General features: G+C 57.5%; 1 protein-coding gene across 1 annotated transcript in view; it reads right to left on the minus strand.

The window, feature by feature from the left end:
• FAM193A (family with sequence similarity 193 member A) overlaps window positions 1–25,976 on the minus strand; it is a 57,748-nt gene extending 31,772 nt beyond the window's left edge. The window contains exons 1-8 of the mRNA XM_068975104.1: window positions 25,797–25,976; window positions 21,809–21,933; window positions 18,045–18,192; window positions 11,009–11,086; window positions 9,516–9,628; window positions 9,202–9,444; window positions 6,997–7,150; window positions 6,701–6,880 (exon numbers count right to left, since the gene is read on the minus strand). Of these exons, the coding sequence (XP_068831205.1) occupies window positions 6,701–6,880; window positions 6,997–7,150; window positions 9,202–9,444; window positions 9,516–9,628; window positions 11,009–11,086; window positions 18,045–18,192; window positions 21,809–21,933; window positions 25,797–25,961 (1,206 nt within the window). The 5' untranslated portion in view covers window positions 25,962–25,976. The remainder of the gene's footprint in view (window positions 1–6,700; window positions 6,881–6,996; window positions 7,151–9,201; window positions 9,445–9,515; window positions 9,629–11,008; window positions 11,087–18,044; window positions 18,193–21,808; window positions 21,934–25,796) is intronic.
• Between the last annotated feature and the right edge of the window lie 1,110 nt (window positions 25,977–27,086).

A 27,086-nucleotide genomic window follows, 5' to 3' on the forward strand; every position in this document is an offset into this window, starting at 1 on the left:
AAAGAACGACAAGGACTGAACGAGTCAGCCACACAGGAAACAGAAAGGCAGCGGGCCGCCCTGACCCCCCGGGGGGACGGGCCCCTCCTCGCGAGGTGGACGAGGGCCCCCAGGACTGGGGCTGAAGAGGCCTGGAGAGACAAGGCATGCGCACCTCACCCCGGCTGGGTGTCTGCCGGGGCGGCAGCCTCACCCGTCTGCATCCCGCGCCTGTCTGAGCAGGGCCGCGGGGACTGCAAGATGGCGGAGTGGAGAGAGGGAGCTGGGGGCAAGCACAAGGAGGCCACTGGTGCCAGGCTCTGCTGGGCTCACGGTGCCTAACGGGTGGCTACACAGAGGCTCTTCAAAGGGCACCAGAGACGGGACTTCCGGCTAAGGTGGAATGAAGCCGTCGCTGACTCTTCTCCCTCAAAACAAGTGCAAACCTGAAAACAACTGTCAGAGGCAAGCGTTCTGAGGCTGGAAATCGACCAAACGGAAAACACAACGAGAAGTGTTTACTCACGGAAACCCGCTAGAACTTCTACTTAAGCACAGAGGGGGTCTAGCTTTCTTGCCCAGGGCTCCTCCTATCCCCAACTCCCTACACCCTTTAAAAACTAACTAAAGAACAAAACAAAAATAACATAATTCAAGAATCGATAGCAAAATTAAAAATGGTACACTAAAATTTTGATATGAAAAAAGGAAGTAGAGACAGAGGTACAAAAACACAAGACAAAGAAATGACCAACACAGTGGGAGGCGAGGGCACCACCACCAAGGACACCAGCGCTGAGTGGGAGGCGAGGGCACCACCACCAAGGACACCAGCGCTGAGTGGGAGGCGAGGGCACCACCACCAAGGACACCAGCGCTGAGTGGGAGGCGAGGGCACCACCACCAAGGACACCAGCGGTGACTGGGAGGCGAGGGCACCACCACCAAGGACACCAGCGCTGAGTGGGAGGCGAGGGCACCACCACCAAGGACACCAGCGCTGAGTGGGAGGCGAGGGCACCACCACCAAGGACACCAGCGCTGAGTGGGAGGCAAGGGCACCACCACCAAGGACACCAGCGGTGAGTGGAGCACTCCAAACGAAAGGAGAAACTGGCGGACAGGGTGGAAATACAAGATCAAGCTAAAAGGCTGGAGAGAAAGACACAAAGAAGCTAAAATTAAAAGGGTAAAAATTCATAAAACATGCACACAGTATCCCGAAGACAGCTGGAATGGCTATATTAATATTAGAGAAAATAGTCTAAGATAAAAATAACAGCAGGGAGATATTTCACAGTGACAAAAGGGCCAATGTATTAGGGAGGCAGAACAGTAATTATATGGACACACATTAAACAACACTGTCCCAAAATGCATGAATCAGAAACCGGAGGATCTGAAAAAGGAAACAGATCATCTGAAAGGTAGAACATGACTTTAATATGTCTCTCTCAGTAATTTTTAGATTTAGATAGGAAATCGGTAAGGATACAGAAGACTTGAATAATGCTATCAATTTGACCGAACTTTCATTTATAGGACATTCAAGTGTACATCCAGGTTAGACCACATGTTAGGCCATAAGGCAAGTCTTAATAAATTTGGAAGCTCTAAAATCAGTAATCTCAGCTTTAGATTTAAGCAGCTAGGAAAAGAAAAAACCCCAAGAATATATTAAAAATAATGGAGATCAGAACAGAAATCAATGAAACAAAAAAGAGAAAAATAGAAAAAAAAAACCACAAAAATTGATTTACAAAAATATAGCCAGAGTGACTGAGGGAGTTAAAAAGGAGTAAATAAAATTACCCAAATCAGGAATTAACATGACTACAGACTCCACAGAACCAAAAAGAGATAATACACAACCATGAGACATCATATTAGACAACTCAGATGAAATGGATAAATTCCTAAAAAGACACAAATCATTAAACTCAATCCAAGAAGAAATAAAAAATCTGAACAGTCCTGTATCAAGTAAACAAAGTTTGAATTAGTAATTTTCCCACAAAAAAAGATCAGGTCCATGGGATTTCCCTGGTGAATTCCATCAAATATCTAAGAAATATCAATCTCAGACAAATTCCTTCGGAAATTCAGGCAGAATGAACACCGCAGCTCATTCTCCGAGGCAAGGACGTCGCTGCTGCTGCTGCCGCTCAGTAGCTAAGTCGTGTCTGACTCTTTGCATCTTTGATTTTGGAGCCCAACAAAATAAAAATCTGTCATTGCTTTCACTTTTCCCCCTTCTATTTGCCATGAAGTGATGGGACTGGATGCCATGATCTTAAGTTTTTTTAATGCTGAGTTTCAAAGACATCATAGACAACAGACCAATATCCTTCATTAACATAGATGTAGAAATCCTAACAAGACATTAACAAATCAGTCAAGCAACAAATATTTTTTTAAAAAAGACTATATGCCATGACCAGGTGGGATTTATCCCAGGAACACAAGATTGGTTCAAAATCCCTTGATGAGATACAACTTGGTAACAGAACAAAGGATGAAAATCACAAGGACATCTCAAGAGATGCAGAAAAAAAGGTATCTTAAAAACCCAATGAATATTCACGATAAAATTCTAAAAAAAATTCTAAAAAAAAAAAACCCCAAACAACCCTAGGAGTAGGACAGAATTTCTTTAGCTTGACAAAGGACATCTAAGAAAAACCGACAGCTAGCGCCATATTTTACTGGTTGAAGAGTCGACGCTGTCCCCCCACGACTGGGAACAGGCAAAGGCGTCTGCTGGCGCCACTCCTAGTCAGTGCTGTCCTAGAGGCTCCAGCTAGCTCAGTAAAGCAAGAGTAGGAAATGAAAAGAATCCAGGCCACTCACAGACAACAAGATTTTGTATGTATGAAACCCGAAGTAATCTACCAAAAAACCCCCCAAACAAACCCACAAAACCTCAACCACTCTAGAAGAAAAAGTTTATTAGCAAAGCTGCAGAATCCAAAATCCATACCTAAGAACCAACTGTGTTTCTATATGTTACCAACAACCAACTGAAAATCGAAACCAAGGGGCTTCCCTGGTGGTCTGGTAGCTAAGACTTCGTGCTCCCAATGCAGGGGCCCCCCGAGGTCCAACCCTGGTCAGGGGACCAGCTCTCACATGCCGCAGCTGAGAGCTCTCACGCTGCAAGTGGAGACTGCACACCGCCAGGAAGATGGGCAACCCCGTGCCGCCACCACACCCAGCGCGGCCAGATGAACGGATGAAAAGAGAGGGGAACCCAAAGCGGAAAACGCCTTTACGTAGAATTGAAAGACACTTAGAGACCCAATGGACTTAAGAGACAGACTAGAAACTTTTAAAAACTGCAGAAAGAAACTAAAGATGACCTAAACAAATGTAGAGAAATAGCATGTGCACTGTCCATAGGTCTGTTTCCCCAAAATTGACCCTCATCATCCCACAAATAAAAGATTAGGCCCAGAGGGTTCTGCTGATGAATTCTATCAAACATTCAAGAATTCAATGCAGCCCCCGTTACAGCCCAAGGAGGTCTTCCGTAGAAGGCAACAGTGTTAGGGTTAGTTGCTCAGTCGTGACCCACTCTTTGCGACCCCATGGACTGAAGCCCACCAGGCTACTCTGTCCATGGGATTTTCCAGGCAAGGATATGGAGTGGGTTGCCATTTCCTTCTCCAGGTTGTCCCTAAAATGCATTTGGGGGGAGCTCCCTGGCGGTCCAGTGGTTGGGACTCAGCACTCTCACTGCCACGGCCCGGGTTCAATACCTGGTCAGGGAACTGAGAGCCGATGGGCCATGAGGTGCAGCCCCCACCCAAAAATAGCAAAATAGAACGTGTACGGAGCGGGCACAACATTACAAAACAACTATCCTCTAGTAAAAACTGATTCGAAAAAACTTAACATTCCAGGGGTCCCTAGTGGCTCAGCTAGTAAAGAATCTGGCTGCAATGCAGGAGACCTGGATTCTATCCCTGGGTTGGGAAGATCCCCCGGAGAAGGGAACGGCTCCCCACTCCAGTATTCTGGACTGTACAGTCCATGAGGTCGCAAAGAGTCGGACACAACTGAGCCACTTTCACTTTCCTACCTGGAAAAAAACATATATGGAAATGCAGAGGACTCTAAACAGCTTTAACAATTCTGAAAAAGGCCCAGCAAGAGTAAGGCAGATCCTGCCTGACTTGCAAACCTACAATCCAGCAGCAGTCGAGCAGAGCACGGGTTTCCGGGGCGTGGAGGCTGGGGCAGGATGCCGAGCGTGGTCGCGGGCCCTCAGCTGCAGTTGGCTGATGCGCAGCCAGCGGCCCCGCGATGCAGCAGGGAGCGCGGGCCTTCTGACACAGGCGCTGTGCCAGTGGGTACCAAACGACTCTCGCCGCAGACCTTCTGCAAAACTGAGCTGACCGGACCACAGACCTGAGCAAGGGCCAAAGTTACAAACCCTCCACAGCGAAACAGCTTTGTATTAGGTAAGTTTTTAGGATATGCCATCAAAAGCATGATTCATAAAAGAAAAAGCTGATAAACTGGAATGCATCAAAATCAGTAACTTTTGCTTTTCAAAAACACTGTAAAAAAAAAAAAAAACCAAACTAATAGATGTATCACAGACCAAAAGAAAATATTTGTGGATCACATACTTGATAAAGGACTTGCTTAAAGAGCTCTTAAACCCAAACACTAGATAGAAAAGGAAACAGCCTACACAGCCCTTAAATATATATGACAGAAAGCTTAACTTTGCCCATAAAAAATGAAATAAAAACTGAAACCTCACAGGGTTACCATTTCTCATCTATCAGATTGGCGAGAGTTCAAAACTCTCCCCCGTGACAGCAGGGGAGGCCACCACACTCCAACCAGGGAAAGCCGCTGCTGGAGACCCTCCTGGGGACAAAACCGCCTGCGCTGAGACGGCAAGACACGTGAAGTCACTCACTGGAGCGTTTACGATAGGAAAGGAAAGGGAGGCAAACACAAGTGTCCATCAGCAGACTAAGAACAAAACACAACACGCCTAGGACCCATCTCCACAGTGGGGCTCAGAGAGGCTGGCAGCAGGGCACGGGGGAGCGAGCTCCAACCAAGGTGGCCAGGACACGCTGCTGGGCGGGGCGGGGGCAGTGTGTATCAGGGTAGGCCTTTCTCGTCAGTAGGGAAGAATGTTTGTACCTGCACAAATCAACACTGGAAGGACACACAGTAACTAAATCTGGTTCTGGGGATCAGGGCCTGGGGGGACCAGGGGCTGGGGTGATCACAAGCTGGAGGTGCACAGGGGCTGGGGGGACCGGGGGCTGGGGTGATCACAGGCTGGGGGTGCACAGGGGCTGGGGTGAGCAGGGGCCGGAGGTGGGCAGGGGTTGGGGGTGAGCAGGGGCCAGGGGTGAGCGGGGGCTGAGGGTGAGTGAGGGCTGGGGTGATCATGGGATAGGGATGCGCAGGGGCCGGGGGGACTGGGGGCGGGGGTGAGCAAGGGCCAAGGGTGAGCAGGGTCCAGGGGGACCGGGTGCCAGGGTGAGCAGGAGCTGGGGGGACCAGGGGCCAGGGGGGACCAGGGGCCAGGGGTGAGTAGGGGCCAGGGTGAGCAGGGGCCGGGGGTGAGCGGGGGCCGGGGGTGAGCGGGGGCTGGGGGTGTGCGGGGGCTGGGGGGACCAGGGTCTGGGGTGAGTGGGGGGCTGGGGGGACCAGGGCCTGGGGTGAGCGGGGGCTGGGGGTGTGTGGGGTCTGGGGGTGTGCGGAGGCTGAGGTGCATGGGCACTGGGGGTGCACGGGGGCTGGGGGTGAGTGGGGGCTGGGGTGAGCAGGGGCTGGGGGTGATTACGGGCTGGGGGTGCATGGGGGCGGGGGGTGAGTGGGGGCTGGGGGGACCAGGGGCTGGGGGTGATCACAGGCTGGGGGTGTGCGGGGGCTGGGGGGACCAGGGGCTGGGGTGAGCGGGGGGCTGGGGGGACCGGGAGCTGGGGTGAGCGGGGGCTGGGGGTGCGTGGGGTCTGGGGGTGTGCGGAGGCTGGGGTGCGTGGGGTCTGGGGGTGTGCGGAGGCTGGGGTGCATGGGTGCTGGGGGTGCACGGGGGCTGGGGTGAGCGGGGGCTAGGGGTGTGCGGAGGCTGGGGTGCATGGGCGCTGGGGGTGCACGGGGGCTGGGGGTACATGGGGGCTGGGGGGGGACCGGGGGCTGGGGTGAGCAGGGGCTGGGGGTGATCACGGGCTGGGGTGTGTGGGCGCTGGGGGTGCATGGGGGCTGGGGGTGCGTGGGGGCTGGGGTGAGCAGGGGCTGGGGGTGAGTAGGGGCCAAGGGGACTCGGGGCCAGGGTGAGCAGGGGCCGGGGGTGAGCGGGGGCTGGGGTTGAGCAGGCGTTGGGGGGGACCGGGGGCGGGGGTGAGCAGGTCCTGGACCAGGCCAAGGGGAGGAAGTGGGGGCAGATGTCCCAGGGCACACCTTCCAGTGTCCCCTCTCCTGCAGATCGCACCGCCTATTACAATGCTTTAATCAGCCTTGGCCTTCACGTGTTCTTCCTTTAAGAACTGCCTGAGCATCTATCACGAAACCAGAGTCTCTAGGAAGAACCGACAGTCTGGCGAAGCGGCCTCGGCTCTTGCCAGCCTGACCTTCACTAGTTTCTCACAGTAACGTACTTTTGTGTTCAGCAGCACTCACGTTGAGAGAAACCAGACACGGAGATGACAGCCTGGGAAAAGCCAAGTTCAAGGAAATAAAGCCGTACCTGCTGAGCTGGGTAAGATGGGGGCGGGCTGTCCACTTTACTTTCCTCTTTCCTGGGGCTCCCACTCCCTAGAGCTGTGTCCTCCTTCGGGGCCCCGGGGGGCTCCCCACTACTCTCGCCGTCTGCCTCCTCGTCGTCAGCTTCCGAGGAACTGCTGCTGGTACTGCTTACCTGAGGGGACTTTAAAGACAGTTCCTTGTAACTTACGCTTTTTAAACCAGAATAACACAGAGCGCTCAGAGCCCGGACACCGTCTGGGGTGGCTCCTCGTCGCGATGCGGAGGCTGGGCGTGTACCTCGTCCTTCAGGGCCAGGTTCTCCCCACCGCCGTTCAGCTCTCCGTGGACGCCGTTCATGCTGGCTACCACCTCGGCATCCTCGTAGTTACTCAGGGGGTAAATGTCGGCAAACTTGGCCGACAGCGGGGCGACGTCCTCATCGTCACTGCAACTGAGACGCGCAGAGACGTCACCGCGGGGCTGTGCCTGCTGAGGACAGCGCGCTGCCCACCCAGGAGAGCCGCACTCGCGCACAGGGGCGCGACACTGGGCCCCACGCACGCGTCTCAGCGGCTCCCGGTGACCTGGACCAGGAGGAAAATACCCAAAGAGGACCGCTTGTTCTGTCCAGAAGAACGGAAAACAAAACTCTGAACGGAGAAACATTAAGAAAACCACAAAATCTCAATAGATCAACTTGAAGTGCCCTGCTGTACAACTGCTGTCTCTGCCATTTTCAAGCAGATGCTATTTTTTATTATAATTAAAAGGGTACAGAAACCAACCTTAGGTCTTCAGTGTTTGTTTTGTAAGCACCAAAATTTCAGCGACAGCCAGCTGAACAAAACAGTAAAGGCGCTAATATGACAAAACACTGACTTTTCACCACAAGGCCAGCTGCAGTCAGGTCCATTCAGAACACAGTTACCAGCGTTAGCAAGACATCCAAGCGATAGGCAAACTGCATATCCACAAAAAAAAAGTAACACAACTTCAAGGCTGTGGAGACTGCTTCAAACGTAAGGCTTTCCAGTGCCTGAGAAGAGCTGGCACGAGCTCCCAGCTCGGCGTATGTGGCTCAAGGCCTGACAGCAAGCGCCGCCCCATGGGCCTACACCACCATGCCCCCACATCCACCGTGAGCTTCAACCTTCCGGAAGGGAAAGCCTAAGAACTGGAGCCCTTTGGGCTTCGGGGCAGGAGGTCCAGAACAGCCAGACTCAGCTTCATCCCACTTCTGGGAGAACTGAGTCAAAGGACCATTGTGCGCGGCCACCTGGAGCCGCCACATAAAGCATGGGCAGGCCAGCTGCCGGGAAGGCCCGGCTCCGGGGCCCCCGCACCTGCGGACACGGGCACCGCCCTGAGTGGTACCCACACCGCCCTGGGCGAGCCGAGTAAAGTAAAAGGATCACACGCTGCCTGCGGCACGGCGACTTGGGCATCCAGGCAGCCCTGCGGCCCCGCCATGGAAACGCCAAGTGTCCGTCTCACACTTGGAGCGGCAGCAGGAAAAGGACACACGTGGCAAGGAGCCATGAGGGTGCTGGGATGGCCGCGTCTGCTGGGAAGACACAGACCCCACGGTGTGGGCGGCCAGGTGCCCGCAGTGCCTCACGTGGTCCTGGCTCTGCCCCGCCCGCAGCGTGGATGCCCACGGCTGGTGTTAGCCGCTAAGACCCGGGAGCAGGCGGCACTCTGCCAACCTGGGTTCTGCCCTGATGACCGGCGCTTGGCCGCGGCCGCTCTGTCCTGAGCTGGCTCACACCTGGCTGTGATGGCCCTCTGCCCTGCACAGGCTCCGAGGGAGCACGGGGCTCAGTGAGAGCAGTCGTGGAGCTCAGCGTCCGAGATCAAAGCCACGCTGAGAACTGAGGGACTCCAAAGGAGAGCCTCAGGGCCACCACACAAAATTCAGGTCGGGAGGCCAAATCCCGAGGAACACGGGCAGCAAGGTCCGGGCAACCATCCCTTCCCCAGGCTCCTGACCCCCACAGGTGCCACGACACATGGAGGGTATGTTTAATTTCTTAAATAAACACCCACCATGGGAATGGCCCATCCAGGAGTCGGATGGGGCCTGCTTCCCACCCTGTGAACTGGTGACCCCTTGCTTGCACAAAACGTCTTGCAGTTGATGTGGGAACACGGACAGAACCTCTCAGTCGCTTGCTAAAGTGACCATCCAAGCTCTCAGCAGGACACGGAGCAAGCGTGGATGCCGGATGAGGATGAGGTGGACAGGTGCGGGCCAGCCCAGCATAGGAGGTGCTCCCTGCAGACCGACGCGCACCTCCCTCACTGCATCCAGCGGCTCACGAAAGAGCGTCCATTCTCGGGCTTACTGCGTCCATGTGTTAAAAGCGATTTAAAACAATGAGGGGCCCTTTTTCTTGAAAAGCACCCTTACTGCTGCCCACACTTCTGCAGACATTACTGTGTCCACATCTAGGAATCAGATGAGTTAAGTTTCTGAAACCTCAGGACAAAGTCATGACTTACAACGTTGGTGCAGAGCCGTTGTCTGTGAGGATGAGTCTGGGATGCTGCTGAACGGTGATGGGAGAGCTGGACGCCGACCCTGAGCTGGCTGACGACACGCCGGGCGGCCGCATCTCGGACAGGCAGTCGGGAGCCGCGTCCACCGGGAGGGGCAGCTGGTGAATGTGGACGTCGCCCGTGACCGGGGGGTCCACGATGCCGCAGGTGAGGATGTGGGAGAGGCTGCAGTCGTCACAAGCGCATCTGCGGGGAGTGAGGGGGTCAGCGCAGGGCCAACGGGCAGAGCAGCGCCCAGGGGTCCCGGGCGCGCTCACCTCCGCCGGTAGTTGCAGTTGGGGCAGTCGGGCACGCTCAGCCGTGATGACAGCGCGTGCCGCATGGTGTCCGTGAAGCTGTTCTCACCAGCAACGGCTTTCTTTTTCGTGAACTGGAGAAAACCATGAGACAACAGGTTAATTTTGCAAGACTTGCCCCATGACATGGCTGTATTTTTCAGTGATTCTGATTCTGTGCACGTCCCACTCAGAGACCTGCTGCCTGCAGCTTCCTCAGGAGGGCCAGGGCCGGGAAGGGGGGCAGACGAGCAGTGCACGGCGCGGGCGGGGAGAGGCCCGGACAGAGGTCGAGGGGGTGAGCCCACCAGGCTCCTCAGCAGCACACACCCCGTGACACCCTCGTGGGGGACGCCCAGCCCTTGCCCTCCCGTGGGATGGGGACTCACTGGGAACCAGGGCACAGAGATAATCACTGCCCCCAGAAGCTTAGATTTTGGATGAAGAGACAGGTGAGAAACCAACCTTCAGGGGAAACCACGAGGTACGGGAGCCCCGCAGCCCTACTGGGGAGGTGGGGAGGCCACTGGGGCGCGCCAGGCCTGAGCACGGTGTGGGAGGCAGTGTGGATGCTGCCATCCGGGCTCAGGGTGCCCAGGCCAGCAGGAGCGCTGAGTGCCACCCCGAGCCCCCGGGCCCACGCACACAGGGCAGCTGCAGCCCAAGCCCACAGCTACGCAGACACTGTTCCCACGGGATAGGATGGCAGGGGCCGGGCAGCACACGTGGCGCTGGCGGTGGGGGCAAGGCTGCTGCAGGGCGCACCAGCTGCACCTGGAGGAGCGGTGGGCCCGGGGGCCACCGAGGGGCCAACACCTCAACTCCCACTGGGGCAGGCGCACCTCTATGCTCCAGAAAAGGAGCCCGCAGACCAGCTCGGGCACAGGCATGGGCGGCGCCCGTCGGACGCGGGCCACACGCTGAGTGCGCGGAGCGCAGGTGCCCTGTCTACCCGCGCTGCCCAGAGGGGACCACGGGCAGGAGGGGAGCAGAGCAGAGGGCGCTCACTGTAAGAGCAGCCAGCAGACACCGGTGCAGGCACCGGGGCAAGCGGGCAATGCCCCGAGACCCGCATGCCAGGCCTGGGAGCGCCGCCGAAGTGGCGGGCAGGGCGGGGCTAGCCTGTGGCAGGAAAGAGTGAGCCAGGCAGGCAGCAGCCGCGAGACAGCACAGCCCTGGCACATGAGGAACGGACCAGGCCCGGCCCTGGGGCCTCACTGTGCGTTGCCCCTGGAGGGGAACCGGAGACACAGCACCCACCCAGGAGGAGCCCGTGGAGGCGCGGGGAGGCGATGGGCCGGGAGAGCCACTCCATAAACGGGGGTGTCCCTGGAGGAGCGCAGAAGACGGGGAAGCGGAAAGGAGAACCAGCCTGCAAACAGGTCTGCCGAGCAAGACGCGCAAGGTGGGCCCCGCCGCCCTTGGCTCTGCGGCGGGCAACTTCGCTCCGGCAGCGCCCTCCCAGCCACACGCACCTGCCCCTCGATGAGCCGCCTCTGCTTGAAGAGCTCCCAGTCCTCTGCCAGCACACGCTGCTTGGTCTTCACTGCCATCTGCGTGAGACGCACGGGGACGCAAAGACAGAGTCTCAGCACCAGCAGGAGCGACCAGGACACTTTCAAGGGGAGGCTTTTCAGATGGCGCCAGAGGCCGCATGTGGAGACAGGAGGCGCTCCCACTACAGAGCGGGCAACGGGCTCTCCGCCTCAGCAGCCACACCGGCTAGCGCAGAATCGTCACAGTTGTCGTGCACGGAAAACACAGAGACAAACTCACACCAAAAAGAGAAACTGAGGTATCAGAGATGGGCCCGCCAACACGGGGAGGAGACGGTCCCCGCTCGCTGAGTGCCAGGGTGGGCGCCAGGGCTGCTGTCTGGCCACGAGCCTCAGCCCGAGACAAGCATGTCCCGGAGCCGGACGGCGGTGACCGCCACAAGAGTGAGTGCGGCTGGCACAGCGGCACCGCAGACTCGGACGCCGCGAGGGCGGCACCGCAGACTCGGACGCCGCGAGGGCGGCCAGGTCTGAGGAGGCAGACTTGACCACAAGTAAGAACCTGGGGGAGCAGGAGTTATGAACAGGCTCAAGGCACTGAGCCAGGTGGAGGAGGAGGCTGTGAGATGACTGAGTGATAATCACACAGACGCATCCTCACAAGTTATTAAAAGCTGAAGCACAACCACCGAGAGGACAGAACGGGACACGCATCTTCCAAATGATTAGAACACAGGGGCGGGGGGGGGGGGGCGCATGTCCTACAAGGAAGGACGCACCACCCCCAGGGGCTCCCCTCCAGCCAACACAGGGCAGCTGCCCAACTGCCTACTGAAGAGCCGATCACATCTTCAAGTCAGACAAAAACGACCAATACACCCTCCAAATGAAACAAGCGTAACTTAATACAAAACTTCAACTAGTAACGAAGAAGAGGTAAAAGCTGAAAGTACTGGAAAAACCCAGAAGTAAACGTTATCAGTAAACCCAAAAGTTGGTTCTCTGAACTTCCTGCCAGGCTGAACCAGGGAAGAAACGAGCCACAGACACGGCGGGAGGGAGCACGGACACAGACACACAGGAAGGGGCTTCTCGGCAACCGGAGAACGAGCGAGCACGTGACGCCTCTCATGGAAAGGAGAGCTGCACACAGGGGGCTCACCAGCAGCTCGCTGGCCCTGCCACTATGGTCTAGAAGTCGAGCCGACAAACTGTCCAACAGTCCAAACAATACAGACTTCTTCCGGCAGCTGGGGCAGGGGCGAGGGCGGCTACAGTGCATGGGCAGAGCTGGGGGGAGGCCGTGGGCAGAGCCGGGGGCTGGGGGGGAGGCTGCGGGCAGAGCCTGGGGGGAGGCCGTGGGCACAGCCGGGGGCTGGGGGGGAGGCTGCGGGCAGAGCCTGGGGGGGAGGCCGTGGGCACAGCTGGGAGGGGAGGCCGTGGACACAGCCGGGGGCTGGGGGGGAGGCCGCGGGCAGAGCCTGGGGGGAGGCCGTGGGCACAGCTGGGAGGAGGCCGTGGGCATAGCTGGAAGGGGAGGCCATGGGCAGAGCTGGGGTGCCAGGAGTACTGCCCGCTACCAGCCTGGCCTCCTAAGTGCTCTCTCTGCGGCCTGAAGCCAGAGGGAGGGAACAAACCGTCCTGCGGCCATCAAGTCCCCATTGCTGTCAATTGCCCTGTGAGCACAGCTTATACCCACCCCTGTATCTGAAGGATGTGGATAATTTCCTACACAAATATCAATTTGTAAAACTCACTTAAGAAGCAGAAATCCCCAAAAACGCTCATAAACACAGTGTTTATTGAAAAAGCAGTAAAAAATATTGAGTCCCTGTTCCTCCCCCTGCAACAATGAACCAGGTCCCAAAGCTTTAAGGCGGGATCTATCAGTCTATCCTTTTCCTTCACGGAACGGGAAAGTTGAACTATTCTTGAAAACTGAAAAATTTTTAAAAAAGGAAAGTTTTTCCATTTATTCTACGAGATTAGCATAGCCTTTATACAAAACAAACAGGACCTGAAAGATGAAAACTCAGTAATACCTCACAATACAGCTATAGTAATAAAGACCCTAAACAAAACACCTAATAATGGATTAAACAATAATATATACTCTAGTGGGATTTAATTACAGGAATGCAAGAATATCTCAAAGGTAGGAAGCCTAATGGTTTTTCCTGTGGTCATGTATGGATGTGAGAGTTGGACTGTGAAGAAAGCTGAGCGCCGAAGAATTGATGCTTTTGAACTGTGGTGTTGGAGAAGACTCTTGAGAGTCCCTTGGACTGCAAGGAGATCCAACCAGTCCATCCTAAAGGAGATCAGCCCTGGGATTTCTTTGGAGGGAATGATGCTAAAGCTGAAACTCCAGTACTTTGGCCACCTCATGCGAAGAGTTGACTCATTGGAAAAGACTCTGATGCTGGGAGGGATTGGGGGCAGGAGGAGAAGGGGGTGACAGAGGATGAGATGGCTGGATGGCATCACGGACTCGATGGACGGGAGTCTGAGTGAACTCCGGGAGATGGTGATGGACAGGGAGGCCTGGCGTGCTGCGATTCATGGGGTCACAAAGAGTGGGACACGACTGAGCAACTGAACTGAACTGAATGTAACTGAACACCAGAACTGGACATGGAACAGCTTAATGGTTCAAAACTGAGAAAGGAGTACGTCAAAGCTGTGTATTGTCACCCTACTTATTTAACTTATATGCCGAGTACATCATGCGAAATGCTGGGCTGGATGAAGCAAAAACTGGAATCAAGACTGCTTGGAGAAACATCAATAACCTCAGATATGCAAATGACATCACTTTAATAGCAGAAAGCGAAGAGGAACTAAACAACCTCTTGATGAAGGTGAAAGAGAAGAGTGAACACGCTGGCTTAAAACTCAGCAATCAAAAAACAAAGATCATGGCATGTGGTTCCATCACTTCACAGCAAATAAACGGGGTAAAAGTGGAAACAGTGACAGATTTCATTTTTGTGGGGGGGGCTCAAAAAAATCACTGTGGCCAGTGACTGAAGCCATGAAATTAAAAGACACTTGCTGCTTGGAAGAAAACCTATGACCAACCTAGACAGCATATTAAAAAGTAGAGACATTACTTTGCCAACAAAGGTCTATCTAGTCACAGCAATGGTTTTTCCAGTACTCATATCTGGATATGAGAGTTGGACCATAAGGAAGGCTGAGCCCCAAAGAATTGATGCTTTTGAACTGTGGTGTTGGAGAAGACTCTTGAGAGTCCCTTGGACAGCAAGGAGAACCAACCAGTCCATCCTAAAGGATATCAGTCCTGAGTGTTCATTGGAAGGACTGATGCTAAAGCTGAAACTCCAATACTTTGGCCACCTGATGCGAAGAGCTGACTCATCTGAAAAGACCCTGATGCTGGGAAAGACTGAAGGCGGGAGGAGAAGGGGATGACAGAGGATGAGATGGCTGGATGGCATCTATTTGGAACTAGTCTGTTGTTCCATGTCCAATTCTAACTATTGCTTCCTAACCTGCATACAGGTTTCTCAAGAGGCAGGTCAGGTGGTCTCGTATTACTACCTCTTAAAGAATTTTCCACAGTTTATTGTAATCCACACAGTCAAAGGCTTTGGCATAATCAATAAAGCAGAAATAGATGGTTTTCTGGAACTCTTGCTTTTTTGATGATCCAGGGGATGTTGGCAATTTGATCTCTGGTTCCTCTGCCTTTTCTAAAACTAGCTTGAACATCTAAAAGTTCACGGTTCACGTCTTGTTGAAGACTGGTTTGGATAATTTTGAACATTACTTTGCTAGTGTGTGAGATGAGCGCAATTGTGCAGTAGTTTGAACATTCTTTGGCATTGCCTTTCTTTGGGATTGGAATGGAAACTAACCTTTTCTAATCCTGTGGCCACTGCTGAGTTTTCCAAATTGGCTGACATATTGAGTGTAGCACTTTCACAGCATCTCATCTAGGATTTGAAATAGCTCAGCTGGAATTCCATCACCTCCACTAGCTTTGTTCGCAGTGATGCTTCCTAAGGCCCACTGACTTCGCATTCCAGAATGTCTGGCTCTAGGTGAGTGATCACACCATCGTGATTATCTGGGTCGTGAAGATCTTTTTTTATAGTTCTGCTGTGTATTCTTGCCACCTCTTCTTAAAATCTTCTGCTTCTGTTAGGTCCATGCCATTTCTGTCCTTTATTGAGCTCATCTTTGTATGAAATGCTCCCTTGGTGTCTCTAATTTTCTTGAAGAGACCTCTAGTTTTCCCATTCTATTGTTTTCCTCTATTTCCTTGCACTGATCACTGAGGAAGCCTTTCTTATCTCTCCTTGCTATTCTTTGGAACTCTGCATTCAAATGGGTATACCTTTCCTTTTCTCCTTTGCTTTTCACTTCTCTTCTTTTCACAGCTATTTGTAAGGCCTACCCAGACAGCCATTTCGGTCATAGCAAACACCCTCTTCCAACAGCACGAGAAGACTGTACACATGGACATCACCAGATGGTCAACACCGAAATCAGACGGATTATATTCTTTGCAGCCAAAGATGGAGAAGCCCTATACAGTCAGCAAAAACAAGACCAGGAGCTGAATGTGGCTCAGATCATGAACTCCTTATTGCCAAATTCAGACTTAAACTGAAGAAAGTAGGGAAAACCACTAGACCATTCAGGTATGACCTAAATCAAATCCATTATGATTATACAGTGGAAGTGAGAAATAGATTTACGGGACTAGATCTGATAGAGTACTTGATGAACTATGGACGGAGGTTCGTGACACTGTACAGGAGACAGGGATCAAGACCAACCCCAAGAAAAAGAAATGCAAAAAAAGCAAAATGGCTGTCTGGGGAGGCCTTACAAATAGCTGTGACAAGAAGAGAAGTGAAGAGCGAAGGAGAAAAGGGAAGACATACCCATACAGACTTTTAAATATGCTGAGCGCTGCTTGTGCATGTCCTGTTAAGGGTTTCTGCATCGATGCTCATTACAGAACTATAGTTTTGGTCTGTAGTTTTCTTGTAGTGTCTTTGGCATCAGACTTATGCTGGCCTCAGAATGAGTTAGGAAGTGTTTCCTCCCTTTTAGTTTTCTGGAAAACTCTGAGAAAGGTGGCTATTAATTCTTAAATGTTTGCTAGAATTCACCTGTGAAGCCTCTGGGTCCTGAAATTTTGTTGGGAGATTTTTGATTACTGACTTATAGGTTTATTGAGTCTCTCCACGTCCTCATGATTTAAGTCTCGCTGGTCCCGTGTTTCTGGAGTTTGTCCATTTCATCCAGGTTGTGCACCCTGTTGGCTCACCGGGTCCTCAGGCTGTCCTGCATCTCCTGCAGGGGTCCGGCCTGGTCGCAGTTGCCCTGGAGATCCCGCAGCCCTCACATCCAGACTCCGGGAGTCTGACTACAACCGTCCTCAGCACAGGCTTCCCGGTGACAGCCTGTGAACTTCTGCCCCCAGTCTTTCAGCCCCTGGCCGGCCCTCCGGTGGATCTGCCAGGAGGCAGCGTCTCTGCCTGCAGGTCTGCTAGGACTGCAGACTCTCAGGACCGAGAGGGCCGCCGAGGCAGAGCCGCCCACACCAGAGCCCAGGACCACAGCACGCAGTGCCGGATGGACGGGCGCCGCTGCCCTTGCAGCAGCCTACCGTCCACATGGACCCAGAAGGTTCTCGGGGAACATCCCCGGGGCTTGTGGGGTTCCAGAGTGTCCAAATGCAGCTCTGTGGAGTCCAGAGCGCCCTGAGGAGGGGCCCTACCTGAGGGGGGAACCTGGACCTCAGACAGCTGAGCCCTGCACTCGTTCGCAGCCCTGGTGCCGAGAGGCATGGTGGGTCCCCACACCCCACGCTCCCCCAGCCCAGAGAGCAGAATCCTTGGAGCAGGTGGCGAGCGTGCAGGGGCAGGCTGTGCTCGTCCCCTCGGCCTGACTCAGCTGCTGGAGGTCCGGGTGAAGGCCGCCCAGAGAGGGCAATGGGGGGCAGCAGCACCTGCGAAACGCACCTCAGCCAGGCAACGTGGGCCAGCCCCGCCCCACGGGGGCTGAAGCTGAGGGGCCAGGGGTCAGCAACAAGCACAGCTAGAGAACAAGCGTCATGTCAAGAAGACCCCAAAGCCCCACTGCCCTCTGTGGGGAGCACAGGACAGCGGGCAGTGCGTGACGAGCACAGAGCAACTGCCGAGGCCACATGCCAGGGACGCAGGGGCTGCCCAAAGCCCGGGTGTGGCCACACAGGACAAGACGCCCCAGCCGAGCTCGGCTCAGTGGCGCCGAGCTCTGGAAGGCTGCCAGCAGCACCGGCGGGTGGACAGCCCGACCGTGCGGGGGAGGACCGACAGGAGAACTTTCCCACGTCCCAAACGAGACGGCCCCTGTGAACAGGAGGCCGCGAGACTCCTCGGACTCCACGGAACACGGAGAGGCTGGAACAAATGGCGACCCGGGAACATGCCCAGCCCTTCCCGTGTCCCAACCCCTCGCCTGGCTCAGGCGGCAGCGCCGAGACCAAGGACCACAGCAAAGGCCGGCCAGCATTCGCGGTCTGAGGCGGACACTGGCCCGGCGCACATCTTCAGCCAGAATCAAGGGCGCGTCTCCCCACGACCTCAGAGGTATGCCGTGAGCTCCGTCGCGGCTTCCCTCAGCCCTCACCCTGTCCCCTCGGGAGAGCTCCGTGTCGAGCGCCTCCCCGCTCCCACCGCCCGGGGGAGGCAGGCAGGCCACTCCGGCCCGGCCCGCCTGGCCCAGGCCTGTGCTCCCGTTCAGACGCGGCAGCGTGGGTGGACAAGGGGCGCTGTGGGTCCCTCGGGCCGTGTGCCCCCAGGCTCTGGACGGGAAGTGTCACCCAACAGCTCGTGAGGGCCAGAGCGGCTCCCAGAGGCCCCACAGGCGGCACGGAGGGTGGGCGGTGGCCGAGCCCGCGGGCGTGGCCGGGCGCCCTTCCCGCCCCTGGCACGGCCCTCCAGCCCCAGCATCCGCGGGCGCGCCGCCCAGCACGCCCCTCGCGGGCACGCACCTGCTCGTCCACGTAGGCGTCAATCCTCTTCTGGCACTGCAGCCACTCGGCGGCCACGGCGCGCAGCTCCTCCTCGGAGCGCTGGAACCGCTGCAGCAGCGCGCTGTACGTGTCCTCGCAGCAGCCGTCGTGGGTCGTGGTCCCCAGCCTGCGGACAGAGGCCTGTGACCGCCCTGCTGGCACCTCCCCTCCCGAGGCGGTGGGAGCCCCCACCGCAACGCCCCAAGCCTGCTGCCGGGCACGTGCAAGATATAGGCCAGGCGCCCAGAGCCGAGTCTGGCCGAAAGCAGCAGCTCAGACAAGGAACAGATCCTGATAAAAAAATGAGCGGTGAGGGACGCTGCTCTAAAAAGACTAAGGCCCAGAGACGTAGTTCACGACGTGCGGGCTTGTAGAGTATATTCTTGCCCGTTCAGATACACTGATCCAGAGAAAACACAACATTTAATAAGAAATACAAACTTTGGGCCAGGCTTTCACATTAAGTACAACAGGAAATTCAATTCAAAAAAATACAATTACAGTTACATTTATTCTCTATCATATCTTGTTAAGAAAGATCGTAAAATGACAAATGAGAGAATTAACAGAAAGCAAAACACAGACACCCAGGTAAACAGCTGGATTTCTGAAGAAGAGGGCACTTGGGAGCGTGGGGGAGGGGGCAGGTCATCTCATAAGGCAGGCTGTCTTTAGAAACCGTTGGTTTTCCTAATCTCTGAACATGTCAACATCTGAGTCAAAATAACGGTAATAAAAACCTCCTAACAAGGAATTTCTAAATCCAAACGGACACTCATAACTGCTCAGGAGCACAGGCTGGTGTGCAGGGTTAATAATCAGTGCTGTTTACACAGAAGAACTGGAAGCTGCCCACTGGTGTCAGAGCTGCTACACCATCTGGGGCTTCCCAGACAGACTCTGAGAGACACCCACCCACTTACACCCAGATGCACACACACGCATTCACACATGCACCTGAAATGGAAATGCTCCCATGTGAAGCAGAGCTAGGGCTATGTCACCATGTTTAAAATGCGTGTGTGTGCTGGGGCGGGGTGAGGCGTGGACGCTGGAAAAGTCTGGAAGCAACACCAAATTTTTTACTGTACTACCTCTCATTATGAGTTCCTGTTTTCAAAACTTTATTTCTGAATTTCAGATTGCAATGGCAACCTAATGATTTTATAATTAAAACAACGTGACTGAAAAAGAGCAGGGTTCCACGGGTGCAGACAGCGCCCTCTGCCTGCTGGTGACCACTGTGCAGAGACACACGCCGCGTGGACGGGGTCCTGTGTGCTGCCGCGCCTGCATGGGTCCCGCGCTCTGGAGGGAGATGCAAGAACCCACGCCCCTGACGAGCTGTGCAGCAACGGGCCGGGCCGGGAGCCAGCTGGAGCCTCGGCGGCCCTGTGATGCCAGGGCTCACACCCCAGGAGGCCCCCAGGGCTGCGCCTGGCCCAGGACACACCGCTCTCCAGCGCCGACCCCAGGCCTTGCCGAGGCGGCTCCGGGCTCCACAGAGCACACAGAGCACACGGGCACCCAGGGGAGAGGGTGGCAGCTCCCCAGGGCTGCGCCTGGGCCCAGGACACACCGCTCTCCAGCACCGACCCCAGGCCTCGCTGAGGCGGCTCCCGGCTCCACAGAGCACACGGGCCCCCAGGGCTGCGCCTGGCCCAGGACACACCGCTCTCCAGCGCCTGGACCCCAGGCCTCGCTGAGGCGGCTCCGGGCTCCACAGAGCACACGGGCACCCAGGGGAGAGTGTGGCAGCCCCCAGGGCTGCGCCTGGCCCAGGACACACCGCTCTCCAGCGCCGACCCCAGGCCTCACCGAGGCGGCTCCGGGCTCCACAGAGCACACGGGCACCCAGGGGAGAGTGTGGCAGCTCACGAGGCAGCGACATGGTCCTCCCGGGCCTCTGCAGCCCCGCCACCCTTCACAGACCCGCCTCCCACGTGGGGCTGCCCTGCCTCCTCTGCACCGCCTGAGGCCCGAGGCGCTCTCCTGTGCTCCGCGGCAAACCTGCTAAGAGCCAGGGGAGGGCAAAGCAGCTGCGGGTCGGGGCAGGGGTGGTCCTGGACTTCTGAGGGCGCAGGGCGCACTCAGAGCACGACCGGAAGGCACAGGCTGGAGTGCAGACAGAACAGCAAGCCCCCCAACGGCAGGAAGTGTGCTCAGGGTCAGACAGCATCAACGGTCCAGCACACAGGCCACTCTCTCAACGTTCACTCTGCACCCCACGTAACAGGTGGTGGAATCCACCGTGAACAACATCTATGTGAAACAGTATGTGGTGGTACATGAGAAGGAAAATGAATAAAATCACTTTGGGTAAGTTTACTTACAAGCCTAATTAAACATTCCCTTAACGATTAATATGTATTTTAAAATAAAGACCAAGTCAGGCCACAGCTACGGAAACCACCACAAGCTAAGGAGCTGCAGCAGGTTCCCGGCCCCCCGCGGGCTCTGGCGGGGCGGCCACTTGACCACCAACTGCGGCCACACAGACGGGCCAGCTTGGCCCCGAGGGCATGCAGGCTGCCGCACCTGGCCCGGCGGCCCTGCAAGACCCGCGGTGCCAGCTCCTCGACAGGCCGACTGCAGGGGGAAGTGGGCAGGGTGGGGCCTGCAGACTAGAGCACCTCAAAAGGAGCGGAGGTCAGCATGTAATGGTGACGGCGTCTATCTGGGGCAACAGGGAAGTTTTGGAAATACTGGTGGTGGTCGTCCGACTATTACTAAAAATGTAATTACTGCTGCTGAATCACATGCTTTAAGGTGAAATTAATATGATTTGTGAATTAGACCTCAATGAAGCTCTTAAAAACCACAGGCACAAGGATTTCCCTGGTGGCAGAGCGGTCAAGAGTCCACCTCCGATGCAAGGGACATGGGCTCGGTGCCGAGTCCGGGAAGATCCCACACGTCGCGGAGCAACCAAGCCTGCGCGCACCACTCCTGGGCCTGTGCTCGGCAACGAGACGCCCCCTCGACGGGAAGCCCACACACTGCAACGAAGAGCGGTCCCCCGCTCACCGCGGCCGGAAAAAGCCCAAGGGGCAAGAAGACCCAGTGCAGCCAGCAGTAAACGAACAAATTAAAAAACCGAACCAAACCACCGAGACACAGAACCTTCCTAAGTCAAGTCAGTTTCTTTAAATGAGTTAACTTTTGAGATCATTTGTAGTAAAAAAACAACAAAAAAAAAAACCCCAGCAAATCAAAAAGCAGGGAGGACTCTGGAAACGCACATGAGTAGTGAGGACTAAAGACAGGGGCTTCTCTCCTCCCCATCACCAGAGTGAGGGGTCCCGAGCTCGGCACGGGACTCCATGCTCGGCACACCCGACGGAGCTCCGGAGACGCGCTCCAGCAGGAAGCCCAGCAGGGGGCGCGTCTGAGAGACCCGACAGGCGACCGGCCCCCTTCCCGCGCCCCGGCCCCATCAGCCCACCGGCCTCCCCACCCAAGTGCCACAGAGGGGACCACCCCACGGCCACCTAGCAGAACCCGCGTCTTGTCAACTAAAACCCCTTGTGCCGCAGCTTTCCTTTATTCAGGAAGAATCTGTTACGTGAACTCTTAGTCGCATTAATCCTGGGTTTGTTCTTCCTCGGGTTGTGCGCTTTCTCCCCGAGCTGCATTCTCCCCTAAGCCCTGCACTTTCCTGGCAGGGACTGCCACGGCAGAGGCGCCCAGGCACGCAGCTGCTGCGCCCCAGGGACAGGGTGCGCGCGGGGGAGCCCCACTACCTGATCTGCGACACCAGGGCTGGCAGGCTGCTCTGCAGAAGCGGCTCCGAGAAGACCAGGTCTTCAAAGAGGTGCTTGTTGTGCAGCTCCCACGTCACCTGGAACTTCTTCAGGTGCTCGCGTTCCTGGAGAGCGACACAGGGGCGAGAGGACAGGCTGGGTTAGACTGGGAGACTGGCAGAGCGCGCTCTCCCTGGCCTCCCACAAGCCACGCCCCGCGACGCAGGCCCGCAGCGCCGTCTACACAGGCCCGGGGCGCCGCGCTCCCGGGGGCGTCTACGCAGGCCCGCAGCGCCGTCTATGCAGGCCCGGAGCGCCGCGCTCCCGGGGGCGTCGACGCAGGCCCGCAGCGCCGTCTATGCAGGCCCGCAGCGCCGCGCTCCCGGGGGCGGCTACACAGGCCCGGAGCGCCGCGCTCCCGGGGGCAGCGAGTCCCTGGGCCTGCAGCCTGCTCCTGACTGACTCAGCAAGACGCACACAGCTGAGGGCGCAGGAGAGAGCGCCCGGTGCACAGCCAGTGGCGTCTCTCACAACGGGCCCTTTGAGCGGACCGAGAGCCCTCCCAGTCAAACGACTTAACTGCGTACCCACCCTCTGGCGCCCAGGGACGGTCACGTCGGGCCTGTCCAGAGAAGAGCCTGAGGTGAGTCTGCCAGACCGAGAACTCCGCGCTGGCAACCTCGTGGGGAGGCAGCTCTCCCTCTCCCTGACGAACGTGGCCACCTCATCCGCTACTTCCCACAACCGCTTCACCCGCTCACCGCCCTTCCGGCCATCGAGCGAGCGGCCTCTAGAGAGAGCAGGGGCCGGTGCACCCGCTCTGGCTGCGACCACACGCGCGTGACTCGCATGTCGGCCACAGGCACGCTCGCTGCGGCGCGTCACCCCGCACCTGGGGAGACGGTCCTCCTCTGAGCGACCGACAGCCCCCCACACTTCGGGGAGCACGGCACCCCCGTCCCCGCCGGAGCAGCGCCTCACTCCACCCGCCGACCGGCCTGCTCCCGCGCCCTGTTCAGCGCAGCCGCGTGGAAGGGCTAACACTGGGGGGCGTCGGGACACGATCTACCTGCGGACACCCCAGTGCCCTGTGCCCTCACCAGCAGGGGACGGAGGGGCTGAGGGAGCAAGCGAAGGGGAACCGCGCCCGTTCCTGGACCCACACACACCTGCAGCACGATGCTGAGGGCACGAGGGCCTGCTGCACACGCGCGCACGGACGCGCGCGCACGGACGCGCGCACACGCTCTGCGCACTCTGGAGCCGCACAGAGCCTCGGCAGGGACCCTCGGACCCTCACCTTGTCCGCGCTTCCACTGTCGGTTCTCACTGAGTGTTTTACCAAAACGCTTCAAGCCAGCTTCTCATGCCACGCCTCTCACAGCCATTCCCACGCAGGAGAGCTGGGCGGGGCGAAGGCCGGGCCTGAGCCTGAATCAGGCACGCTGTGTGAAGACGTGCTCGTCGTGAGCACAGAGCCACAGACGGCGTGGGAGAGCACACACACACTTCACAGAGACCCCTCCGCCCAGGCGCTGCGCCAGCTCGGACACAGAGACAATGCAGGCTACAAGCTCCCAGGGCTCCCAGCGGGCAGGGCAGAGGCCCGCGCCCAGGTTGCAACCCATCCCCATGACAGAGAGCACAGAGCGAAGGCGGCAGCCGGACGCGCAAGGGTCCCGGAGCCGCGGGCGTGCCTGGCCGCTGCACGTCTTCGGGAAGAGGGGACAGGCCCTGCCCGCTGTCTGAGCGCAGCCCCAAGTCACGCTGGCAGGGAAGGGACCAGAGCTCTGGGTTGGGCACGTCAGCTAAAGGTGACCAAAGGTGAGGACTGCTGAAGGAAGACACTGGCATTTTTTGAGATCTGAAATTACACTTCCAGACGAGGCGTGTGAGAGAAAGAGCAGACCCCACACCCGTTTCACAGTCTCATCAACCTGGGACAGGCAGGCGTACCGGTGACCAGCACGCCCCACAGCCCACACAGTGGCCCTGGCCTTGGGCCGTGGCGCCCCCCTCACACGCCAGGCAGCCTGCCCGGGCCCGGGCGCAGAGCCTGCGGGGGTGCACGGTCACTACGCGGGGGGCAGGGGCAGGGGTGCGGCAGCAGAGACAGCGCGGCTGCACCCAGAGGCCGCAGGAGCACTCCTGGCTGACCTGGCCCTGGCCCCTCCACCCAAACACTCCCACCTGTCCCTTCCCGCAGAGAGCGTAGGGCTGGGAAGGAGGGCAGGCGTGTGCGGTCCCGTCCTAACAGAGCTTGAGAAACAGCTGGCTGGTGAAGACCCTGCTGTCCTTGAGAAGGGAGACTCAGGGTGCCCGCCTGTTACAGCCCGGGGAGGCCTGTCCTGGATGAACGGAGGCACAAGGACACTTCCCAGAGAAGTCACCCTGTGCAGACGCCCTCTACCGCCTGACGCGGTCCACGTGCTCTGCGGCTCTGGGCCCGCAGAGGGCGCTGCCCCTGGAGAGGTGGGGCAGCGGGCAGAGAGGGGGCAGGCAGGGGACTCGCGGCGAAGGACCCTCCTGTGGCCAACCACAAAATCCGAGCTTTCAAGCAGAACTCAGAACTCCAGCAAACAGACACTTGGCACTGGGCCTGGAAGCCTCTCCACGTGTAGAGGCCCTGCTGAAGGGGGCCACAGTGATGGCGGCAGGGCTGGTCTACACCAAGGACAGTGCCGCCTAACTGGGCACTGAAAACCACCGGGCAGCTCTGTGCAGCCCACTCAGTGAACCAGGGATTCCCAAACGGCCAAGGTCTGATGCTCAAAAACCACCTGAAGGCTGAGCGACCCCACAGACGGCGACAGAGCAGAGTCCCCTCGGACTGCTGACAGCTTCAGGCCCACCTAGCAGCCAGCCGCCAAGAAGTGCTTGGGATCCGGTAGACTGCCTCAAAGAAGAATACCCACAACGGGCTGAGAAGTCTACGGAAACAGTCCTCCCCTTCCCGGGTAAATACCTGTGTGAGGCCCCATTTTCTTGAAAACTTCAACCAAAACAGCCTGACAGGCTGAGCACAAAGGCAGACACAAGAAAGCACGCGCACTCCATTAAGCCAGACGCCGCAGCGCCCGCTCCTCTCACGGCAGCGCGGCCCTCGGGACGCCCCCGCAGGAGTGGCGGGCTCTACTGGAGCAAGGCTCGAGGTGGCCCCGGGACCCGGAAACCACCTGCAGGGCTGGCTCTTTTCTATCGAGGCCCACCAGCTTCAGGGGCACACAGAGACCCTTACGCTCAGAATCTTCAGAACCACCAGTTTTGAATCTGACTGTATTTGTTTCAAAATACCGTTTTACCACTAAGAAAGCAGCTTCTTTTAATAATAAACTGTGAGCGATGAGGACCACCTCCACAGACTGTTAGTAAACCAAGAAAACCGGCCAGCAGGTGCGCCGACGCCGGCGAGGCCAGGTCCCAGGAGGTGCATCTCCAGCACCTCCGACTGCAGCCTCTGCGGCCACGGCCTCTCCGAAGCGGTCAGAGGCCCAGGGAGAGCAGGCCTGTCTGTCCCCTTCACCAGGACTGGAAGACGCCCACGGGGACCGGCATCCGACCTGAGCACGAATCCCTCCTCAGTCCAGCGCTGGGCGGCCCCCACGCCCCGCCCCACCCCAGCACGGCCTCCTTGCGCACAGCACAGCAGCCCGGCCCCGTGGAGATGTGCCCCCATCAAGAGCTGTTTCCTCCCCTCACGCTGTGCCCATGTTGCCCCCCTGGGCCCCCACGTCCCCACACGGTGCCCCTGCTTCCGTGCAGCAGCCAAGTCCCGAGGGGCGGGAAAGAGGTGAGCAGCCGCCGTGCCCCACACGTCACCCGAGGAGAGGAAGCAGCCCCCTACACCCCTACACGTCGCCCAAGGAGGGGAAGCAGCCCCCGCACCCCAAACGTCGCCCGAGCAGGGGAAGCAGCCCCCGTGCCCCACACGTCGCCCGAGCAGGGGACGGCTTAACGGGCTGCGTCCCCCGCGGCCGTGGCGCCTCACCAGCGTGCCGAGGAAGCTGCTGATGGTGCGTGCGGCCTGGCACAGGGCGCCGTACTCCTCCAGAAGGAGGGAGATGAACTGGTGGGCCTGCGGCGGGCCCTGCAGGCCGGATGGCGGCTTCACTCTGGACGCAGCCGACAGCTGCCGCAGGAGCCGGACCTTCATCTCCAGCACGTACTCCCGTGCCTGCTGCTCCAGCCGCTGGTACAGCTGGTAGGGGTCCCGCTCGCAGAGCCTGCATGGGAGAGAGGCACACTCACCTGCAGGGCCCGCTCACAGCCACCCCCGGATGGGCGGGGCGCCCCGAGCTCGTCGGGCAGACAGACTGGCGCCCGCTAAGCGCCCTGCCCTGTCAACCCGAGGCGGCCCCGTTCAGATGGGGGGTGGGGTGGGGGTCACTGCACGCAGACGGCCAGCACGAGGCAGAGCATGCGCAGGGGGGCCGGGCTGGGACGGAGGAGACCCAAGCGCTGGCTTCTGTGCTGCCAGCTGAGGAGCAACGACCCCAGAGGAGCTGCCGGGGCCAGAGGGCGGCCTGTCCCTCTTCCTAGCAGCTCAGTCTCCAGTCCAAACGGGCTGGTACTGTTCCCATCACCAGAGGAATCTTAAGAGACAGAGCATCTCTTTTCAAATTATCCCACCAAAAAACTAAGTGATGAGATGAAACGTGTCAGCTGAAGATCAGACAACAAATCAGTACATGCCCCCCAATCAGGCCACAACAGCAAGTATCCGTTTCATGAATTTCCTTCCTAACGTGGAGACTGTCAGCTTTTACAAACTTGTTCTACAGTAACTGGCAGGACTGTGGTTAAAGAGACCACTGGCGTTCACTGTGCACTTCTGAGGAGCCTCCAGATGGAAACCGGTGACACGGGGGCAGCAACCATGGGCTCCATGCACAGCCCACCCCCAGGAGGGCCATGGGAGCTGGGCACACAAGAGTGAGCCCGAGAGAAAGGTGGCTCCTGGATTTGGACCACGGCTCCTCTCCCCGCCGGGCACCACGCTGGGCAAAAGAGAGAGAGGCTGTCACGCACATCACTTGTGCTTCCAGGCAGCTCAGTGGGTAAAGAGTCTGCCTACAATGCAGGAGACACAAGAGACGCAGGTTCGATCTGCATGTCGGGGAGATCCCGTGGAGAAGGGAATGGCAACCCACTTCAGGATTCTCGCCTGGAAAACTCCATGGACAGAGGAGGCTGACGGGCTACAGCACATGGGGTCGCAAAGAGCCGGACACGACTGAGCGACTTGAGCCGTTTCACTTTTGGATCACCACACCAAGCC

This window comes from Capricornis sumatraensis, chromosome 7 (genome assembly GCF_032405125.1).
Source record: "Capricornis sumatraensis isolate serow.1 chromosome 7, serow.2, whole genome shotgun sequence".
Classification (NCBI taxonomy): Eukaryota; Metazoa; Chordata; class Mammalia; order Artiodactyla; family Bovidae; genus Capricornis; species Capricornis sumatraensis.